The sequence below is a fragment of the Patiria miniata genome, unplaced genomic scaffold (assembly GCF_015706575.1).
Source record: "Patiria miniata isolate m_02_andy unplaced genomic scaffold, ASM1570657v1 HiC_scaffold_9, whole genome shotgun sequence".
Classification (NCBI taxonomy): domain Eukaryota; kingdom Metazoa; phylum Echinodermata; class Asteroidea; order Valvatida; family Asterinidae; genus Patiria; species Patiria miniata.
In genome coordinates this window covers 10,265,861-10,286,530 of record NW_024037076.1, presented here as the reverse complement: position 1 = coordinate 10,286,530, position 20,670 = coordinate 10,265,861, and the positions used below count along the sequence as shown (strand labels likewise).

Sequence of the window (20,670 nt, the reverse complement as noted above, 5' to 3'; positions counted from 1 at the left end):
TGTTTGTGTTCAGAATTTGGATAGCTGGTACACTTAGATCTAGATCTAACATAATCTAGATCTGGAAAGCGCTTTATTTAGAACTTAAAACAATAGGGGGCACCCGATGGATTTTCTTTTTTCACTCACCCCGTTCATATCTTGCCTATAGTTGTTCAAAATTTCAACTTTTCAACTTCTTTTTTGTTCTTCTTCTTAATTGGAAAACCATTTTTTTTAACTGAAAATGCCCAATGAACACAATAAACAGGGTGAGGCAAAAAGAAAGTGACATAGATTAATGATGTTTCCCCTTAAAACAACAAATTTATTTGAATACCAATAGCATATGTATCAAACGAGCATATGCTTTCACTAATATGAAAAAAAAAGAATATCTGAAATAGCTCCATGCTATCAGAAGTTATGCATGTTTCCTAAATGAAACCATTTTTTTACGGCTGACCATAGAACTGCTCTCAGGCTGTCCCATACACTGAAAATCGATTGAATCTGATCGACTACAAAATGAGAATACATTAATTGGTGAAATGGGGTACGCTCCGTAAACAAACTTTGTGTGCTAAACAAACTTTGTGTTTGTACACAGATCTGGAAGTATTGCCTCGGTATTACTGCTGTCAGGCTTCTACACTCTGCGGCTTGTACTACGCCTCCAGACCGCCCATGGGTTGTCGGAGATACCGACCACCATTTTGGTGTAAGTTTGCATTATCGAGAAATCTGAATAAGTATTTTCTTTTATTACACAGACGATGGTTGATAAAGAAAATTATTTGCTTGTCAGATCTCGGCTGTCCAGTCATATATCTATATCAATGCTTTCTACAGTTGCAAATGCTCAACTCATTGAGACAAAGGATTTTTACTGACATGTTGGTCCAATTTTCATTTACTTGGTGTAAGGCTTATAGAGTCATTGAAATGAAAAACCTTTGAATTTTTTTTTCTGATTTCAAACCAACAACTAGTGAAAAACAAACGAAAATCCAGGCACTGAGTAAAATAAATGTTGTCACTCTTTTTTCTCCTGGAAATTCCCAAAGTCTGGTTCTGGGGAGACCCCCACATCAAAACCCTGGACGGAGTTGAGTACACCTTCAATGGTCTGGGGGAATATACAGTGGCTCTCGTTGAAGATGACAACGGAGGGACAATCTTTGAACTACAAGGCCGGACACAGCGAGCTACCAATGTAGAAAGTGGTCAACTCACGGATGCAACTTTCTACTCTGGGTTTGCTGCAGAGTATCCTGGAGAAGGAAGGGTTTGTAACACTTTACTTTTCAACAAGAATTTTTTTTTTTCAAAAATTCAATATGTTTTTCTACTAGTAGATTTTGAATTGCACCCGATTATTCAGTTTGAGTATTTGCCAGATGTAACTAGCACGTAGTTAATATGACAAACTTTTTTGGCACGTTGCTATGAACTTGGTAATACTTATGAATTTACACGCTATGGGTTCTCTATTCACCTGCCAAAAAATGAGATATCATTTTAAAATGTGTTTTGTAGATTTGGAAAGAATCGCATCCCTTGCGTCATTGTCTTTACGGGTTATTATGTATTTCTTTAAATCTGGAACTTTTGAGGAATTCTTGAATATTAAAACTCACAGATTTAATTGAAGAGAAACGTTGTCATCTTTGAAATTTACTTTTTCTTTTCCTTCAAACATCCTCTGTAGTTGGTTTGTATTACACAACGCAAACATCAGAAATGTCACATTTTCCGCACGTGTCTTGCTCTGGATCGCTCACTTTCGAAATATTTTAAGTTGTAAGGAAATAATGGCCTAGGTTTCTGTCATATTTTGATAATAGGTGGTTATTTTTATTATTTTTACCAGGTTGAAGTGAAATTAAACAAAAGGCAGAACGCCGATGACCTGATAACAACTGTCAATGGAGACGTTGTCACGCCTACAACAGCAGGTACATGCGCAGTAGGTGGAGTTTAAATGTTACCTGGTAGCCCCGCCCCCTAAATGAGTAGTAGAGTTATAATTACAACATCTGGGCTGACCAGCCCATAATTAAATCAGTGATTTTTCATTGAACACTACCTGATATGAGTCCCCAGTTGGGCCTGTTATATTTCATCATATAGGCCTATCTGTCATACCTTTCAGTTGTGTATTAAGAATGCAGCAAGCAACCAATTGCCTGTTGCGGTTTCTTAGGTTTAAAAGCCTTAATGCATTGAACCTAGAACTGATGGCGAAAATAATTAAAGACCAAGAATTTCTCACTGACTTTTTGATAAGTAGTTGTGAGTTATATTGTCTTCTATCCTCTTTAGGATTGCTAATTGGCAATGTGACTGTCAAAAGGGATGCATCAACTAACAAAGTGGTCACCATGTTCCCTGGCGATATTCAGTTTACAGTGGGAGTAAACAACAGCATTGGAGACATAACTGTCCAGTTTGGGCAAACATATATGGGAAACACCAAAGGACTTCTGGGTGAGTACAACTCAAATTACTCATTAATAATATAAACAGAATTAATTGCCTCAGCGGACAACATTTCAACATACGACTTCAGTCCGATGTACACAAATTAGGTCAAGGCCTCACATGTTCTCACAAGTGCACAAGTCAATGGAAGTCATCTAGTCCAACTTCAAGTCACTTACTCAACCAATAAGCAAGATTTCAAGAATTTGGAAAGTTTTGCACTTCTCAAATACTTGCGTAATTAGACCGTAGTTCTCGGTCTGCGTCGCATGAATGATTGATTAAATGTCTGGTGTACAGGTGTTTGGGATGGCGACCAAAGCAACGATGCAACAAGACGTGACGGTACTATACAAGCAGCCACCGGTGAAAACGGAGAGATGATTGAAAGTGACTTCTATGCATTTGGTGAAACCTGTAAGTCAATCACCAACTCTTGGTGACTGTTGTGAAATTATTTTGCCGAGTTATCTAGATTTTGTGATCATTTAGCATTCATCCGGGATACCCCATAAAATCTTTGACACTTCCTTCTTCAGTCGAGAACGTAGGTAGATCAGGAAGGGCTTGGAGAGAATTAACACAGACTTTCCACTGAATACCCACACGATCAGGTACAAGTCAAAAATGCATTCTACATGACGGAACCAAGGTCACATTGACTTGATGGCAGTATGTGCTCATACATTAACGTGAATCTATATAATCCAAAACTCTTTATGGAGCTGTTGGATATTGTCAGACGCTGCATTAGATATTGTTTGCCACAAGAGTTTCCTCAGTTTTCTTTAAAAAATGTATATTTTTCTATTGGCTGCATGCAGGGCGTATCACTGAAGCGAATTCTCTCTTCTACTATGTGGGTGACGAGACTTTTGCATTATCAAACGAACACTCCTTCGTGCCAAGTTTCTATGAAGACCTTGTCGCAGCTGCAACTCCGGAAAAATTGGCAAAGGCTCAAGAGCTGTGCGGAGACAACAAGATGTGTTTGTTTGACACACTGGCGACAGACGATGAAAGCATCGGACAGTCTACAGTGATGCTGAATGAAATGAATTCTGCAAGCGAAAGTGCAGCAAGTAAGTAAAGCCTGTGGTTCATAAGTAGCCCTTTATTTGTTACGAAGGAAGGGTTGGGCAGAGTCTTTTTGATATCGTTGACACCATACGCTGATATGATGCTCATGCATCATCGGCGTTCACACAGCGCACGTACACGTGCTCACAATATCATGACAATCGTGCATGCAAATGATCATTTCATTTACAGTTGAACATCACACAAAAAAATGGCAGAAAGGGTTCCATACAAACAAACTGTTTATTTTGTTTAGTGGTCATTTGTAAAACCAATGTTCTGCCAAAGGTTTTGCGGTGATTGCTTAGGTCAAATGTCCGGTATTATTGGATTTATGTGGCACTCTACTGCGGTGCAATAAAATGTACTTATTTTTTGTACAATTTGCAGCCAACTATCCACCAAACATAACGGCTTCGGATACCTTTAGGGTGATGGTTGGTGTGCTATTCACAGAACAACTGGAAGCCATGGATCCTGATGGAGACGATGTTATATTTTCATTGGTGGAGCCAGTTGAAGGTGCATCCATCACCGAAGACGGTAATTACAATTAACCTTTACGAAGTAGTTCGATTTGGCTATGCTTTCCGTCAGCAATATATTCATAAGAGCGGTGTACGCTTTGCAGTCAAATTAATCTATGATAAAAAAAAAACCTCAGCTAAATTGTGTGTGACTTAAACCCACGACCTATAGCTCTTGCCAGGAGAAAACGATTCAGGTGGCTAACAAGCTCCCCCCCCCCAACCCCAACACTCCCTACCTAACCGGTGTTAAATGATCCCAACTTGAATTACACAAAGTTCCAAGAATAATATCACCACTCATTGTTGCGAATCTTGAAAGGCCACAGACCTTTGATCGTTGTATGTGTTGACGTCAACACCTCACCTATCAATCCACTCTTGAAAAGTATCGTGACTTTAAAACCAAAGCTAGTGGACCAGTCATGAAAGTCCTGGATCTACCACTGCTATAGCCTACCTCAGTTGTAACCATTGGAATTAAGACGTTATATCCATGCTTTTCAACTATTTGTGTCTTCTCTCTAACCAAATATTCATTTTGTATATTTTATTGTAATATACAACCCTCACAACTCTCTTCTATTTGGGGCTTCTGTGACCCTCTGAAAAAGTGGCTTTTAGTATTGATCTGCCCGATATTGCTATAGCCCACTCAATCCACCCTGTTGGGAAGCGAATACTTCAGACAACACATATTAAAGTATGAGTACAGCAAATTTTGGATGTTCAAGTTTCAGAAGTAAGCATACATGCCCACTAATCTTACAGGTGGTCTCTTCACTTGGACGCCAGCGGACAAGTCGAAGGTCATGGTTGGTTTCCTTGCAACAGATGGCAAGGCTAATGCAACACATGAACCAACCGTACAGCTCTGTGACTGCATGAACGGTGGCACGTGCCTGTGGGATGAATTTGTGATGGGCACGGATGTTGTTGAAGACCGTTTTGGGGTGAGTGCTTATTGTTTTCTGAGGGACCCAAAGGCTAGCCTATTTTCCTGTGACCGACCTAATGTCCTACTAATGAACAACTGACTGACCGACTGACAGACGTGCTGGCGACTGACAGACGTACTGACCGACTGACTGACTTTCTTAATTTGTAAAAATAATGTCCTTTTCTCCCAAAGTTGCTGTCAAACGTCTGGTCTCAGATTAAACAGGCAAGGCTTTGCTTACTTCCTCGATTAATTTATTATGGGTCTGTGTAGAAGCTGCGTTGGATGTTTGCTAGTTTAACAATGATTCTTATAAGCTATTGATTCATTCTAGGTCGAAAATGCAGATTATGGAAGGTTTGACTCTTTTTTTTTCAAAGAAAGGTGTCCTTCTCAAAGACGGAGGATTTCCTAATCCGATAGACCCTTCCTGAAATAGGCTTTGTGAATGTCGGTAGCAAATAGCAATACAATCAAAGAGATCAAGTTGTTACGCTTGTTATGCACATTGTATTGTGTAGTATGTACGTTTACATTGTCAATCGTTTCCTATGTAGGTGGTGCTATGCGAGTGTGATCCTGGCTGGAGTGGTGAGTTCTGTGAAGTGGATTACGACGCCTGTGAGGACGGCCCCTGTTTCATGGGCGTGGCTTGTTTTGACGAAGCGCCACCGTCGTTGAACAACACCTGTGGCCCCTGCCCTGAAGGACTTGAGGGTGACGGCAGGTTCTGTCAAGGTAGGCCAAGACTTTCTTGGTTTGAGCATTTAATTTTAAACCACTAGCTCATTTACGTATAACTGGCTCAGACTAACTTGATTGTAGACCACGTCACCTGTGACATACCGACGGGCGACCCAGACTGCAAGAGATGTACTTGCAATGCAGGCCAGAACAGTTTGCATCACATGATGCTTCACGTGACCACAACATCAAGTGTAAACAAAATGTGACATGGTGTATTACTCTCTGTGCTGCCCAAGACTTACCTAGTACAGATGTGGGCTTATGGATTCATCAGGTAATAGAGACAATGTCGAACGATGTTGTATATGTACTGAGAGGCGAATGGAAAATTGATTTAAATGATCCTACATGAAGTTCATTGGCAAAGGAGTAGAGACCATTTTGCACCAACGATGTATGGTCTGTCAAAATTTGTTTTTCAACAGTACTAAAATACATGACTGAGCACATAATTATGCGTTCTCCGTCAATCAAGTATGTGTACATTCTCTGAATCAAGATTTTTGTAAATGGAGTCAAATGAGGAGGTCTCATCGTTAACACATTTGGAAACTAATGGCAAGGAAATGAACTTGGAGGGGAGTGTTTAGCCACCTCAACCATCCTCCTCCAAAGGAAATAATTATGGTTAACCACCTCAACTCCCCTCCCCACAATTCCCTGTCGTGATAGATTATATCAATCAACTACACAGTGATTCTGTATTCATGACTTAATGAAGTTTGCTGTATGAAAGACTTATATGGACCTCACGTTAATTGTTAATGATATTGACGTACTGTGTTACCCTGAAGATTCACTGCTAATTTCCTGCAGATATTGACGAGTGTGAGCTGTACCAAGACGAGCCAGCCAGCAGTGGTGGACGCGGCTGCGATCAGATCTGCAACAACCTCCTCATGGACTACAACTGCAGCTGTGAATCTGGCTACTCCTTGTACATTGACAACAGGCGATGCATTGGTATGCATTGTGTTCTTTGCATGCACGAAAACAAAGATAAGCCTGCAAAATACAAAGATAAAACTTTGGACAGAAAGTTGGTTACGCCGTAACAGTGTTGCGAAAATGAGGGGACGCAATACATAAGTTTTTTCATTAAATATCCGTATAAGGTGCAGTTAAGATTATCTTAAAATTTTAAATTGTGAGACTCAGACACTGATATTTGGGGTAATTTACGATAGTCTCCACAATTTCTGCCAACCCTCCCCCCCCCCATAACCCTACTTATCTGAATTGTTTTTTTCTCAACGGAGATGAAATCGCCACAATTTAGCTCTTTTCTTTGTCTTCAGCCTTTTAAATTCATTTTTTAATATCTTCCTCAGTTATTTCCACTTTATTTACAGGTAGAGAAAAAAAATACAGATTGACAAATATAGAAACAAAAGTACTAAACACATAACGACAGTGAAGTGGAGGGGACCTGTAGAAAGTTGATTTTACCCTAGTGGTATCTGAGGATTTGAGGCATGTCAGTGTTTTTGTGTGCCAGATTTGCACATTGTGAAACCAGTAATTTAGAACGGTTGTGTTTGATTTGGATGATGTAGATATCGACGAATGTGAAATGGACCTGCACAACTGCAGCGTCAACGCCGTGTGCAACAACACCAAGGGCAGCTACGAGTGTGACTGTAAACCAGGCTTCAGAGACGACTTCATGGATGGAACGTCGTGTACAGGTATGTGTGTTGGAAAACGGTAGAGATGTTGCCAACATTTGTTGTACATAAAGCAAAATTTAAGAATATGATAAAGCACAAACAGTATAAAAACAGGTGTTTTTAATTTTCTTCATTAGAGTTTCAAAAAGTTTGATTGTTTTTTTTTTCTTTTACTTTTCTTTAAATGTTCCATCATGAACAGAATTCAGCTGAGCAATTTATTTTTCGATGTCAGTGCTTGGTATAAAATTTTGGACAAAACGGCGTTTATGTTTTTGCCTTTTAACGTACAAATGATGATGCTGAACATACGGCAGTGTTAAGGTTACAGTCAAGACAACTGCAAAACATTCATAAGTTACCTTACAGCGTATTCAACTAAATTACGCAGGGAAGGAACACTGGAAAAAGAAGTACTGTTTGTTTCACTGTTTGTTTTACGATTTGGGTTGTTGTCCACTACTTGTGACGATTTCTGAGAACTTTCGAGAACTTGTGAGAACGTGTGAGAACTTGTATTTTCAGATGTTTGAAGGTTTGAGGCCTAGATAGTAAATAGTATACAAAGGAATAGCGTTAAACGTGAAAGGAAACCCACAGTAATGGCACCAAAATCGTGTTTTTGTCAGTTTTCTAAGTTGATTTAAGTCAGCCAAGGCTCGAAAAAGTCATTTGTGGAAATTTAGTCAATACAAGCAAATGATGCTAAAAAAACAGTGTATAGAATGCTCCTGCTTTAAGTCTTATTCCTATAATTGTGAAGTCAGCGTTAGATTAGCTAAAGTTACAGTCACATTTGTTTTTGTCATACATCCCTCAGACCTCATGGAATGCATGGACAATAGTAGCTACACTTGCGACGAGAAAGCTAAGTGTGAAAACACCATCGGCTCGTACCTGTGTGTGTGCATTGCGGGATATGAAGGTGATGGCAAGACATGTCAAGGTAAGGCCTTATGTACTAATTGACTTTGGAATTAATTGCCTTAATTAGACGCAAACAATGTGGTCCATTTCATTGCAAATGCAAATGTAAATGTGACGTTCATTTGGAATAAACAAACTTTCATGGCGAAATCTGTTGGTGTTAAACTGCTTCCACATTTTGTGAAATAAAAAGGCTGCGTGAAAAAGTGTTGTGACGTCACCCAGTCGCATTCAGCTGAAAGTGTTGCTCGAAACATGACTTTCTACTTTACGTGTATCGATAGATCTGAATGAATGCACAAGGAACCTGGATGATAACTGTCATGCTGAAGCCGATTGCACAAACACCGTGGGGTCATACACGTGTGCGTGTGGGGATGGCTGGACTGGCGATGGCACCAACTGCACCAATGTAGACGAATGTGCCGCATCGTTACCAGTCTGTCATGAGAACGCTGAATGTACGGACACTCAAGGTAGCTTTACATGCCAGTGCAACACTGGTTATGTTGGCAACGGAATGATGTGTGCGGGTAAGTAGTGTTTTCGCAAGTTTGCAGTGTACAGATTGCAGTGTTACGTTTTGATTGCTGTAGTGAAAGTAGCCAGCCAGGGCTATATGTGGAGTGTTTTTTTTTTCTTAAGGTGATGCAGTTGAAAACATTAGATGTTCTGTTCAGTGTATCATTTATACGTCGAACATAGTATACCAGGGCAGTCAATCTGAATTGTCGACTTCGAACACCATCATCCTAACCAACGTAGGCCCTGTCCAACACAGACACTGTTGTCCATGACTATAAAATAATATTCACTGTTGCCCATCATAGGACAAAGGCGAAGCCAGGGCTGCAAAATACCAAATGTTTGCACAGCCTAAAATGTTTCTGTCATTACCGTTGATTCGTAGATTTGAATGAGTGTACCACTGGTCAGGACGATTGTTTGGCCGTTACTGGTGATTGCAGCAACACAGTGGGTAGCTTTGACTGCAGCTGTAAGGATGGATATACTGGGGACGGTCGGACAAACTGTACAGGTAAATCAAACATAACCAGTGTGCTATATAAATGTGTTAGTGTCCCTTGCAGGTCCACGATGTTACTGGGCCTGAAAGTTGGAGGTATCCTCTGTTTTCTTTTTACCAAAATCTTCGTAGATACTGACAGAATTGTTTAAAATGGAAAGGCGATTTATTTGTATTGTTCTGTTGCCAGTGCTTTTGTGTCAAAGGACTAGTTTTTAAATTTGTAGACTAAAGGTAGTTGACAAGATCAGAAGATGTGCTCATAATTAGGGGCATAGTTCGACTGATTTGATTGGGGGTGTGAAAACAAATTTGATGACCGACCCTCCGTGTTGCAAGGTAGCCAGAAAAGTTTGTTTTTTTTCCCAGCAAATAACAGGACGTCGAAAAGCAAAAATAAAGGGATGTTGGAGGGGAACTGCATGATCTGACTTAAAGGCGGTGATGTTTAAATCCCTTGGACCTTATCGGACAATAGGTGGCACTCTTCATTGCAGCAACGCCCATGATGGATCATTTGCCTAGGTGCGGGATGATATACTCTTTAGTGACACTCCGCCCCATTCGCTACATTCCTTAATGCGCTGCCAAATCCCTTGTCTGCAAACACGTAGAATCAAGTCCAGAAGGTGACATTGACACCAATTGAAATGAAAGTATTTTTTTTTCCAAACATTTTTTTTTTCCTGTCATACAACTTTGATCATTGTAGATATCGATGAGTGTCAGGGAAACAATGATTGCTCGGCGAACGCTAATTGCACCAACACTGTGGGCAGCTATCAGTGTAACTGTGTTACTGGATACACAGGGGACGGACAGACCTGCGAAGGTGAGATGTCAAATAATCTTTAGCACCCTGACATTGCAACAAAATCTTCGTCAAAGGCAAAACAACAATTGAAAATTGCTTTCTAAGAGCCCATGTCTAAGTGTGACTGTTTTGACCCAGATGTTAATGCCATCATACTCAGCCAATGCATTCTCTAACTTTCAAGCATTGAGGAAAGACTCTTCGTTTGTTTTTGTCTCATGTTTTCGACTGGATGTTGCAATAAAACTATTGTAATATCAACATTACTCTCAAAAGCCCGTGTTGTCATTCAAACCGAAGCTGCAACCATACCTTTCTTTTGTTGTGAAGTTCATTTTTAAACACAAATCTCTTGTTCGGTAAATTGCAGGTCGATTGCTAAGTCCATTAACAGTACAGGGGATTTGCAATGACAGAACAATTGCCTCTTTTCACAGTTATCAGCGTGTTACTCCACTTATTAATTTGTGCTATTTGGTATAAATAAGTTTTTTACTTCCTTTTGCACAGACATTAACGAATGCACTCTTGGACTTGACGACTGCCAGCAAGAGTGCTCCAACACCGAGGGATCATTTGCTTGCAATTGTAGCACTGGATTCACCCTTCGAGACCGAGTTTGTCAGGGTGAAATATTCAGTTGGCAACTTTCCTTGAATAAGCTAGTTTGGCATCCTAAATATGCACCAAGAAATTCATCAAGATACAGAAGAAAATAACCAGTTTGCCCAGTGGGAAAATCTCTTTTGCTGATTTCTGTAAATTAATATTAAGAAAATGAAGAAAGTTGAATTTGTAAGCAAACATAAAAAACCACTCATTATCTTTCAAAACATTGTAATTACTTCTTCTCATAATTGTCTCTTTAATACAAAATATCGTAACCCATTAGTCCATTAACAACCTCAAACTGTCCCAGCACTGTCCGGTTTTATAGATTCATCAGTGAGTAAATACAATGTAATACAATGTAAGCTTGTTGCCATCACAATAACTCCTTCATGGTATGGTTTTCGCCCACAGCTGAAATGGTGTGTTCGGATACAAATTGCACCCAGGGTGACTGTTACAGAGCCAGCAATACAGACATGTGCCTCTGCTACCCAGGATACGCAATCAATGGTGATATCACTGTCTGCGAAGGTAACATAGTTTAACAGTGTCCTCCTTAACTTGTTTTCATGTTTTGATCTTTCATCACAAAATGAGTTTCAATTCTAATTTCTTTTAGGAATTTAGATATTTCTATGCCAAACAGTTCAGTGGCTTTAAGAGAACACTCCTCTCAGTTCATCTTTTTTTTACTGCATTTCAGATATTGATGAGTGCACAAGCCAGAGTGACCCTGACATGTGTGGTGCCAACTCGATGTGTGATAACCTGGAAGGCAGTTACGAGTGTCGTTGTTATCCCGGTTACACTCTCAATAGTGACCAACGGACCTGTTCAGGTATGTCAATCTGACAATGACACTAGAAATCAATTTCGTGTGGCTGCTGAGCAGAAATATTGCTTACCAAAAGTACTATGAATCAACCGACATTTTTTTGGTGGGGGGGGGGGCACTGTTCAAATAAAAGTACTTCATGTCAGGTAGAATTTGTATTGGTTAGCAAGCACTGCAGTCTACTTGATTTTTACTTGAAATCTAAGCTCTGACAAACCATCATGTCATTATTTCATGATATTTAGATGTGAATGAATGCCAAGCCGGTACTCATAACTGCGATGCTATGAGCCAGATGTGCGTCAACGATGAACCCTACTTCACTTGTGACTGCAAGCCTGGCTTCAGCAGCGAGAGTTTCAACGGATCCTGCTCAGGTTAGGACCCTTTCCTCATGGGCGTGCATACCCAGGGGCCTTTGGAAACTTTACAAATTAAGTCCCACTTTGGGGGTTGCGAGGCCAACCCCACTTCTACATCTCAGTTTAGAGAATAGGGCTGTCGTGCACTTTACAACGTCTTCATTTTCAGGCATCCTGTGAGTGTGAGTGAAATGTGGAATAATACAACACACGTATTTCAGATGGCTCAAAACTAATGATATATCAGAAGTATGCTCATTTATTTCTTTGTTCCATGCCTGTGAACAAGAATATCAAAGTGCACACGAATATTCTTACATGCACACGAATATTCTTACTGTAAACAGGAGTTAAACAGAAGCCGAAATCTGTTTGAATTTCCAGAGACACGCAATTTTACATTTTGTTAACATTTAAAGGGAATATACATCATTTGCTTTTGCTGTAATTTTCAGAAATGGATGGAATTGGGGGGTTGGAAATATAAAGCAAATATAGTAACACTGACTTTTTGGAGGTTTTGGGTTCGAAAATGCTATAAAAACCAAGAAAAACGATCATTTTCCTGTAGTCTGGTTCCCTGACTCCATATCAGAAGAAACAGAGCAGTTTACATACATTGGGGAATTGTAAGGTCAGGGAACCAGTCTAGCTGGCTCGTACCCGTTCATAGGTTTGTAATCGATTGCAAACAAGTGCAATGGTCAATTGGGGCCAGTATTTGAAAAAAAGCCAGTTGTTTCCAACGCTGATCGGCCGATCAGCGTTGGAAATTGATACAAAAATACCACTTTTCTTGAAAATGACAGTATACCAGGTGCCATAATTTTCCAGGATGCTTTAGACTGTCATTTACCAACATCCTATTAAGGTATTTCGCAAAAACTTGGTAGTTTTATTTTTCGATGTTTGCAAATGTTGTATATTCCCTTTAACGGCTTGTTTGACTTTCTTTTGTTGGATATATTTCGAAAGTCAATTACGGACTTACATGTATTCAGCCACAACCAGTGCAGAGAAAAATGGCTGTGTCGGCAATTTTGTCAATATGGCTGTGGATAGTCACTGCTACTTGTAGCCGACAGGAATCCTCAGAGCCGCATTAAACCACTCAATTGAAAGAGATCTTGTCATTGCCAGAAAAAAATACTTTGAATATCGTGTATATGTCCCGCTTCCATTCATTTTATATATATATATATTTGTTTTAAATGACGTGATTCATGTTTGCTCATTTTGACAGACGTCAACGAATGTTTGAATGACACCTTGAATGATTGCCACATCGACGCTGACTGCCTGAACAATAACGGTTCCTTCACCTGCCAATGCAAAGACGGATTTACTGGCACCGGACAGCTATGCTTTGGTAAGTAAACTGTTTATGTTTTGGTATTATTCAAGGTTTCTGTGAGTGTTTGTTTGGTGTTTTACATTGATGTTTGTTAATTATGTTGCCCCAATTGATACAACCCATGTATTATGCAGTTAGATACTTGTAACAACATAATCCTTTTTCTGGGGGGGAGACGTGGGGCCTAGACTACACATACAGACTATGGGTTCTTTTTTTCATCAGTTATTAGCGCTTGGTTGTAGCATGTTTTGAAGTTGCACCTGACATGATACGTATATATCATATTTGCCAGCACATATTATGTTCCTGTTTAATTTGTGGTGTTGATTAATTGGAATACCCGATGTGAGTTTGACATGTGCTAATTTTCTCGAAGATCTGGGCTAGCTTTCAGAACTTTGTCTTTTCATTTTAATCTAGTCAGAAATTGTTAACGCATCATTATCTGCACAATGTGAAATAGATTGAATTACTTCACGTGACAAATTAACATATGAAGTTTATTTTTTTCCTCCAGATATTGATGAATGTTCCTTGCCCACCGACGACCCGAACTATGCCAACTGCAGTCCCTTCGCATCGTGCACCAACCTGGCGGGCTCATTCCAATGCAACTGCACCATGGGATACGAAGGGGGTGGGCAAACTTGCCAAAGTAGGTGCAAACAGAAATAACCTGCTTTAAGCCTTACTTAGATAGATGACCGCCAAGATTGGCTTGTGGCACAGTATTGTTAGGGTTCATCTTGAATGAGGATAAAATTGATGAGTATGGACTGTGTGTAGCACAAATGCCGCCATATTAGTTGCAAAGAGACACTTGGGAGAGACTGATGGGAGGAACCCTAGAATGCAATGCCTACAGCGTCTGACACTTAAACACGTGACGATTGAATGTCACGTGACGATTGGGGTCGTACATAATACTAAGAATACAAAATCCTGTGAATTTCATACCACACGCAAATTGACAAGTGCACAATGTGAACCCCGTCTACTGCAGCTCTCGTGAGTGGTAAGGAATCATTGTGTACTATGCATGGAGTCTATACAAGTTATTCTAATTCTCGTATGGCCCTATGGCAGAAAACTATTTGGTGCACTTAACCTGTGTATTTACTTAGAGCCATGATACCAAACATAGTTGAATTTGGTCATACAAATTTTTTTAGAGTGTGCCTTAACTTATGGAAACAGTGTGAAACCATTCGATTCTCTTAAAGCTTTTCAACCAAATTCAATCAGATTTGTTTCACTACAGATGACAAATATGTGGAGCTAGCATAAATTATTAAGCACACACAGTACAAGTCTTCTATTCATAGTTAAAAAAAAACATATTTCCAGAAATGGATGTTGGAATTTGATAAAAAAAACATTGGGAGGGAGAGTTTACGTTTACAACTTTTATCTTAAAAGTGTACACGATTTTTTTTTTCGGCCTTGTGAAATGAATATAATTTAGAAAATGGGAGGCCATTTTCAATGGCCCATTATGAGCTAAAACAGGCACTTTACGCTTTGGAGGTAAGTCTTGATGCGTCCAGATGTATTTTGCCGCTGTATAAAATCACGTGTGTTTCACACATTTTCCTTCACCAGATATCAACGAGTGTGAGAGTGGGATCTCCGCGTGCGCTACCAACAGCACCTGCACGGACAACTTAGGCAGTTATCTCTGCACGTGCGACGATGGTTTCCGTGGTGATGGCTTCACCTCGTGCGTCAACATCAATGAGTGTCAGGAGAACCCTGGCGTGTGTCACTCCTTAGCGACGTGCACAGACACCGAGGGAGCTATCGTGCAACTGTAACCAGGGTTACCAAGGAAATGGCACATATTGTGAAGGTAAAAACGAATATTGTTTATGTATCAATTTCTCTCATTCTGACCTGTCTCTACGAAATAGGGGTAAGGTCTGATGTCTTTACAGAATTGAAAGATTGGAATTCCGGATACTGCTAAGCACGCAATAATGAAACCCAAACGACCAAATTTATTCAGTGTTTTGAGTAACTATATTTATATAATTTTGTTGGGTGGAAATTATCGCAAGGCTAAGGATGAATAGAAACAAGAATTACACAAACAAGTCAGGAAAAAGAAAGAGAGCAAAATATTAAAAGTGAAAACAGAAAGTTTATATATAAATGTTTGACTGAATTGAAAGATACATTTGAGAAAAAGTAAACATAGCAGTTACAGATTGAGGTTAACTCCCAAAACCAACAAAATCGACCGGCCCTTCAAACCTTGGCTTTGTCTGATTGTACTGTAAAATGGCAAAAGGGTAATTTCATTTCGTAATTACAGGTCACACAGCAGTGGAAACTAACAAAGTCAGTAGATTTTTGGCAAGCCAGGGTCAAACTAAGTTCAGACTCCACTGAATATGTTCCTTTTCGCTAGAATGTAAAGCATGTACAGCTAATACACCAACTTTAAAAAATGAAAGCTTTTGCAGATCAGTTTATCATGCTCACTTGCTTTCCAATCTGAAAAAAATGATGATTAAAAGCTGACATTTGAAATTTATATAAATCACATTTAAATTTGATCTTTGGTTGTCGGTAGATGTGAATGAATGCATGACCGGTGCTGATGAGTGTGCAGCTGACATTGCTGAGTGTATGAACAATGTCGGTAGCTACATGTGTTCCTGCATAGGTGGTTATGTCTCTGCAGGCTTCCCAACTGGTAGACAGTGCGATGGTAAACACCTTTTCTTTTTTTTGAAAACATGCCAGGAAAATGTATACGCCGTGAACTGCACAATCACATTCAAACTTGAGTGAACTGGGTCCTAAAAATGTTCTGTGATGTAAATGTGTAAACATTCAAGATCGTTAAAACTCCAACATTAGGTTTCAGAAGGTTTTGCAGGATTTTCAAGAAGGTCGATCCTGTTCCTGTTACTACAACATGGCTTGATGGCAGTAGCATGGCCACGTTTTGCTCGATGGAGGAGGGGCGCTCATATTTTATTGGAAAAATGGTTAAGTCAGTGCTGATTGTAAAATGCTGATGCTTTTGGTTTAAAAAAAGGGAACATTTTGAACGGCTTACACGTTTCTTTCCTCCCCTGTGCTCCCCCTGTGCGCCTCCCCCTAGTATATCTGCTTGATGCTTCTTAAAAGATGAAGATTAAGATTGTGCCATTGAATTCCAGTAGACAGTTTTGGATTTTATAGGATTTAAAAAACGTTTCTTTGCACAAACAAATCCCTGAGAGAAAGAGTAAGACAAGCTCTATTGTGTGTTCCTTTCAAGTCAGTTGAGCCTAGAGCTAGAAACCTGCCTACTTCGTCTAGTGTTTTGTCCATTATCAGACAGATACTGAATATTCAATGATATGTTGGATTGGCTCCGTTTCTTTATAGATGTTGATGAGTGTGCGCTGAATCTTGACAACTGCGATACATCGGTGTCGCTATGTAACAACACTGTCGGTAGCTACATGTGTGACTGCAAGGAGGGGTATGAAAAGAATGAATTGGGCCAGTGTGAAGGTAATTGAATTGTTAAAACAGTTCAGTGCTGAACATTTTTTATTGATGTTTGGACGACTGATGAATTTTCACTTGTTGTGGTTTTGGACAATAAATATTAACACTGTAGAAACAACAACCATCTTTCACTGTTTCTTTTTTTTAAATGTTGATTTTTATTTTGTATAAGGACTAGAAGTATCTGGCCAAGAGTGAATTGCACTGGGGTGGCCTACCTCCCTCTGAAACTGAGGGAAATACTGTCATATTCCATTGGAAATCTCTTTTTCATTGCTTAAAATAAGGTTTAGTTTTGTGTATAAACTTTAACCGTAAACTTATCTCAATCTACAACACTTTGCCCAGGTTTTATTTCAATTAACCATTTTGAAGGACTTAGCTGGATTGAGGGAAGGAAGATCCCAACCACTCACATTAGTAAATATAGAACGAAGAATTTGTCATTGGTTTACTTGCAGAATGGTTACTCTTTTTGTAGGATTCAAAAAGGTTCTTTGCCAAAATGTTGAAGGGGTTTTGGGTTGATGAAATGTTCTCGATATCTTTCCCATTGTTTAGATGTGAACGAATGTGATGGGACTCCATGTACGATGGCCAACTCAATGTGCGCTAATCTGCCAGGGACGTATGAGTGCAACTGCATGTTAGGATTCTATCAACAAGAGTCAGAATGTCTGGGTAATATTTTGCTATTCCAGATTTGCTAGAAAGAGTTACTCTCATTAATGACTTTAGAAAAAAAAAATTGCCATTAAAAATAATGACGAAATGATCATCCAAATGGTGCACAGGTAGAAAGGGAAAGTTAAGGTGTGAGCCTGACTATTATGGTAATGTGGATGAACATTCCCAAACGCTTGTCAGAAAAAGAAATGGGAAAAGAAGAAAAAAATGAAGAAAAAAGTCGATACACAGCAAAACGTTGTTGCAGTGTGGATCACTGTGCTCGCAGCACGCATAAATGCCCCTGTTACATGGCAAGAGGATGTTGGCTGCTATTGTTTGGAATGCACGTTGTGGAAGCAGTTCGCACAATGTTTCTGCCATTTATGTGGAGCAGAGTTGTAACGAGTCACAATATTTTGTGATTCGAGTCGAGTCGAGTTATTTCAAGGAAGTGACTCAAGCCGAGTCGAGTATTTCAAGGAAGTGACTCGAGCATAGTCGAGTGATTAGGTCAAGAAGGTCTGGTCAACTCGAGTCGAGTTAAAGTTTGTGGTCGAGTCGAGTCGAGTCAAGTCATGTTTATGCTCGAGTCAAATCTAGTCACTGGTACTTGTAAACCATCTAATAAATTATTGAACAAGGCACCAGTTTGTTATGAAGATCCAGAGACTGAAAATATGTTGCATGGTACCCATTAGACAGCTTCTGCTGGACGTTTACCAAAGATCTACGGAACTGTTAACACGAAGTGGACATTCGGGTCTGGAATATTTTATTTACGCTGATAACGTCATAGGCTTTATGGTTTATATAAATATATCGAATTATTTGATTTTAAAGCATGACATTTAGTCCGAGTATCAAGGGCTTAAGAAATCGCCCGAAGCCGATGATGAAAACAGGAATTTGGAGATGCGTTTAAAACCTGGTTCCGGGATGGTAGTTTGTGGGCCACCTTATAAAATCAGAAGGGAATCCGTCATTCGGCGTATATTTGTATGCGATAAGCGGCCACAGCTTGACTGTAACGCGAAATACGCGAACATAATTACATTTCCCGTAAGTCACTGCAAAATTTCGCACAGTGTTGGGACTCAAGTGATTATAGCCTTTGACTCGAGTTGGGTCATTTGCGCACAGTGACTCGAGTCGAGTCAGTTACCCGTTGGGACTCGGATCGAGTCGATTTTCCAGTCGAGTCGAGTCGCCAAAAGATTGTGACTCGAGTCAGACTCAAGTGCAGTCATTGACCCGAGTCATTACAACTCTGCTGTGGCACTCAGCTTATAGGTAAATGGCCAAACTTGTCAATAGTTTGTCAGGTCGCCTACTTAAAATGTGCGTATTTTTTTTCTCAGCGGCTTATTCAAAAGAGGCATCTGCCGTGTTTGAAATCATCAGTGGCTTGGCTGTGGACGGTGCTGGATTTAATCTGGCAACAGGCTCCGTCACATATCGCCAGGAATTGAAGAATTCGGTATGTAGATTGCACAGACAACATTATTTCTTCAAATGTATTCCCCCTAATGGATTACATGACTGGTGGTTACTGATATGGGAGTGGTGTGTTTCAATAAAAAAAAACACACAATTTTTTAACAGTTTTTCTTAACATGTAAAATGAAATTAAACATGTATAAAGGAAACTTGAATTTATTAAATCAGCACTCCAATGAGATCAACAATGTATATTATTAGGAGCAAAAAAAGAAATTGAAGACATCCCAGGAACGTTGATTGAACCATTAATAATGCCCATAAAAATTGCATAGGGTTTTCGCTTCAACAAGATCAATGCTCATTGCCGATGCCATAGACAGGTGGTGGCTTTTGTAAAATATGGACTAAACGTTTCCAAATTGTGATGTTGTGGCAGTGCGTGAAAGTTTTGTTGAACGTTCATCATAAAAAAGAAATTAATTGCTGGTTCTCTTAATGACTCATGTTGAACTCAGATGGAGGCAGCCTTCGGAGATTCTTCTTTGAGTAGTTCCTTCAGGGATGTAGTCATCACAGACTTGACGCTGAGCTCGGACTCAACAACAGCTTTACTGACGTTGGTTATCAACTTCCAAAGTGGCTCCACGCACTCGGATCTAGAGATCATCATGGCATTGCTTGGCCAGCTGACGGGTAGCAATGGGGGTCAGCTGGCTCCCAACCACCAGCTGATCAAACGGACGTTCATTATCGGTGACCCCAGTAAGTACTCGCTCTCAAAATGTATGCTTCTAATGAAAGTGTGTATCAAACTCAAATAATAATCTCTATTCTCACAAAGGAGAATAGCGAACAGAGGGGACATTCACAGTTTAACAGTTCACATTCTGCTGCTTTTGTTCTCAACCAGAGTGTGATGCGACGCCCTGCATTAACAGTGGTGAGTGTGTTGAGGACAACTTGGCCACGGGAGGATACACGTGCAGCTGCCCACCGGGCTACAGCGGACAAAACTGCCAAGTCGGTAGGTGAATTTATGTACAAAATATCGTGATTTGTATCTTGCGGGGAAAGACTAGTGTGGAATCGGCTTCCATTGGATTGGCAATTTGTGAAAGAACCCAACGAAATAGGAAAACTTTGAGCATGGTAGCATTTTCTTATATTGTTTTGATCAATCATGTGTGTATTTCTGTTTCCCCCAGAACCATGTGACGTCAACCCTTGTATGAACAGTGGGAATTGTGCAGTTAACTCTTCATCAGACACTGGCTACACCTGTACATGTGGTCAAGGATTCAGCGGCCCGCGGTGTGAAACGATGGGTAACTTTCTTAAACAAGAAACTCTGCACCTAATAAGATACACTGTCAGTGCCAGGATATCGGTCCTTTGCCTGTGCCACTGTAGGTATTCACCACACGCTAATGGAAAAAGTGGAAGTGGAAGTGGGAAACCGGATTGCCTCAGTAGTCTTACCAAAACAAAGTAGTTCCTCATTTACATATCACAACTTCCCTCCCCTCTGGAAAGTACAATTTCAAGAACCATAATTGAATTTTAACCACAGAGGTCTGAAATTTACTACTCTATAATGGTGGGCTGTAATGAATTACCTGGTGATATATATATATATATATATATATATATATACATCTGCATTTGATTTCAGGTAAATGTGGAATAATGGAAA

General features: G+C 39.9%; 1 protein-coding gene across 1 annotated transcript in view; it reads left to right on the top strand.

The window, feature by feature from the left end:
• The window catches only part of LOC119720459 (fibrillin-1-like), a 44,740-nt gene that overhangs the window by 3,802 nt on the left and 20,268 nt on the right, over positions 1 to 20,670 (top strand). Inside the window, 30 exon segments of the mRNA XM_038190130.1 lie at positions 590 to 700; positions 1,047 to 1,267; positions 1,853 to 1,937; positions 2,305 to 2,469; positions 2,764 to 2,880; positions 3,288 to 3,545; positions 3,934 to 4,086; positions 4,842 to 5,023; positions 5,568 to 5,748; positions 6,574 to 6,720; positions 7,314 to 7,445; positions 8,248 to 8,373; positions 8,639 to 8,887; positions 9,265 to 9,393; positions 10,094 to 10,213; positions 10,706 to 10,822; positions 11,219 to 11,338; positions 11,511 to 11,645; positions 11,888 to 12,019; positions 13,248 to 13,373; positions 13,879 to 14,016; positions 14,964 to 15,159; positions 15,161 to 15,210; positions 15,937 to 16,074; positions 16,743 to 16,871; positions 17,430 to 17,549; positions 18,896 to 19,014; positions 19,493 to 19,739; positions 19,888 to 20,001; positions 20,183 to 20,302. Of these exon segments, the coding sequence (XP_038046058.1) occupies positions 590 to 700; positions 1,047 to 1,267; positions 1,853 to 1,937; positions 2,305 to 2,469; positions 2,764 to 2,880; positions 3,288 to 3,545; positions 3,934 to 4,086; positions 4,842 to 5,023; positions 5,568 to 5,748; positions 6,574 to 6,720; positions 7,314 to 7,445; positions 8,248 to 8,373; positions 8,639 to 8,887; positions 9,265 to 9,393; positions 10,094 to 10,213; positions 10,706 to 10,822; positions 11,219 to 11,338; positions 11,511 to 11,645; positions 11,888 to 12,019; positions 13,248 to 13,373; positions 13,879 to 14,016; positions 14,964 to 15,159; positions 15,161 to 15,210; positions 15,937 to 16,074; positions 16,743 to 16,871; positions 17,430 to 17,549; positions 18,896 to 19,014; positions 19,493 to 19,739; positions 19,888 to 20,001; positions 20,183 to 20,302 (4,377 nt within the window).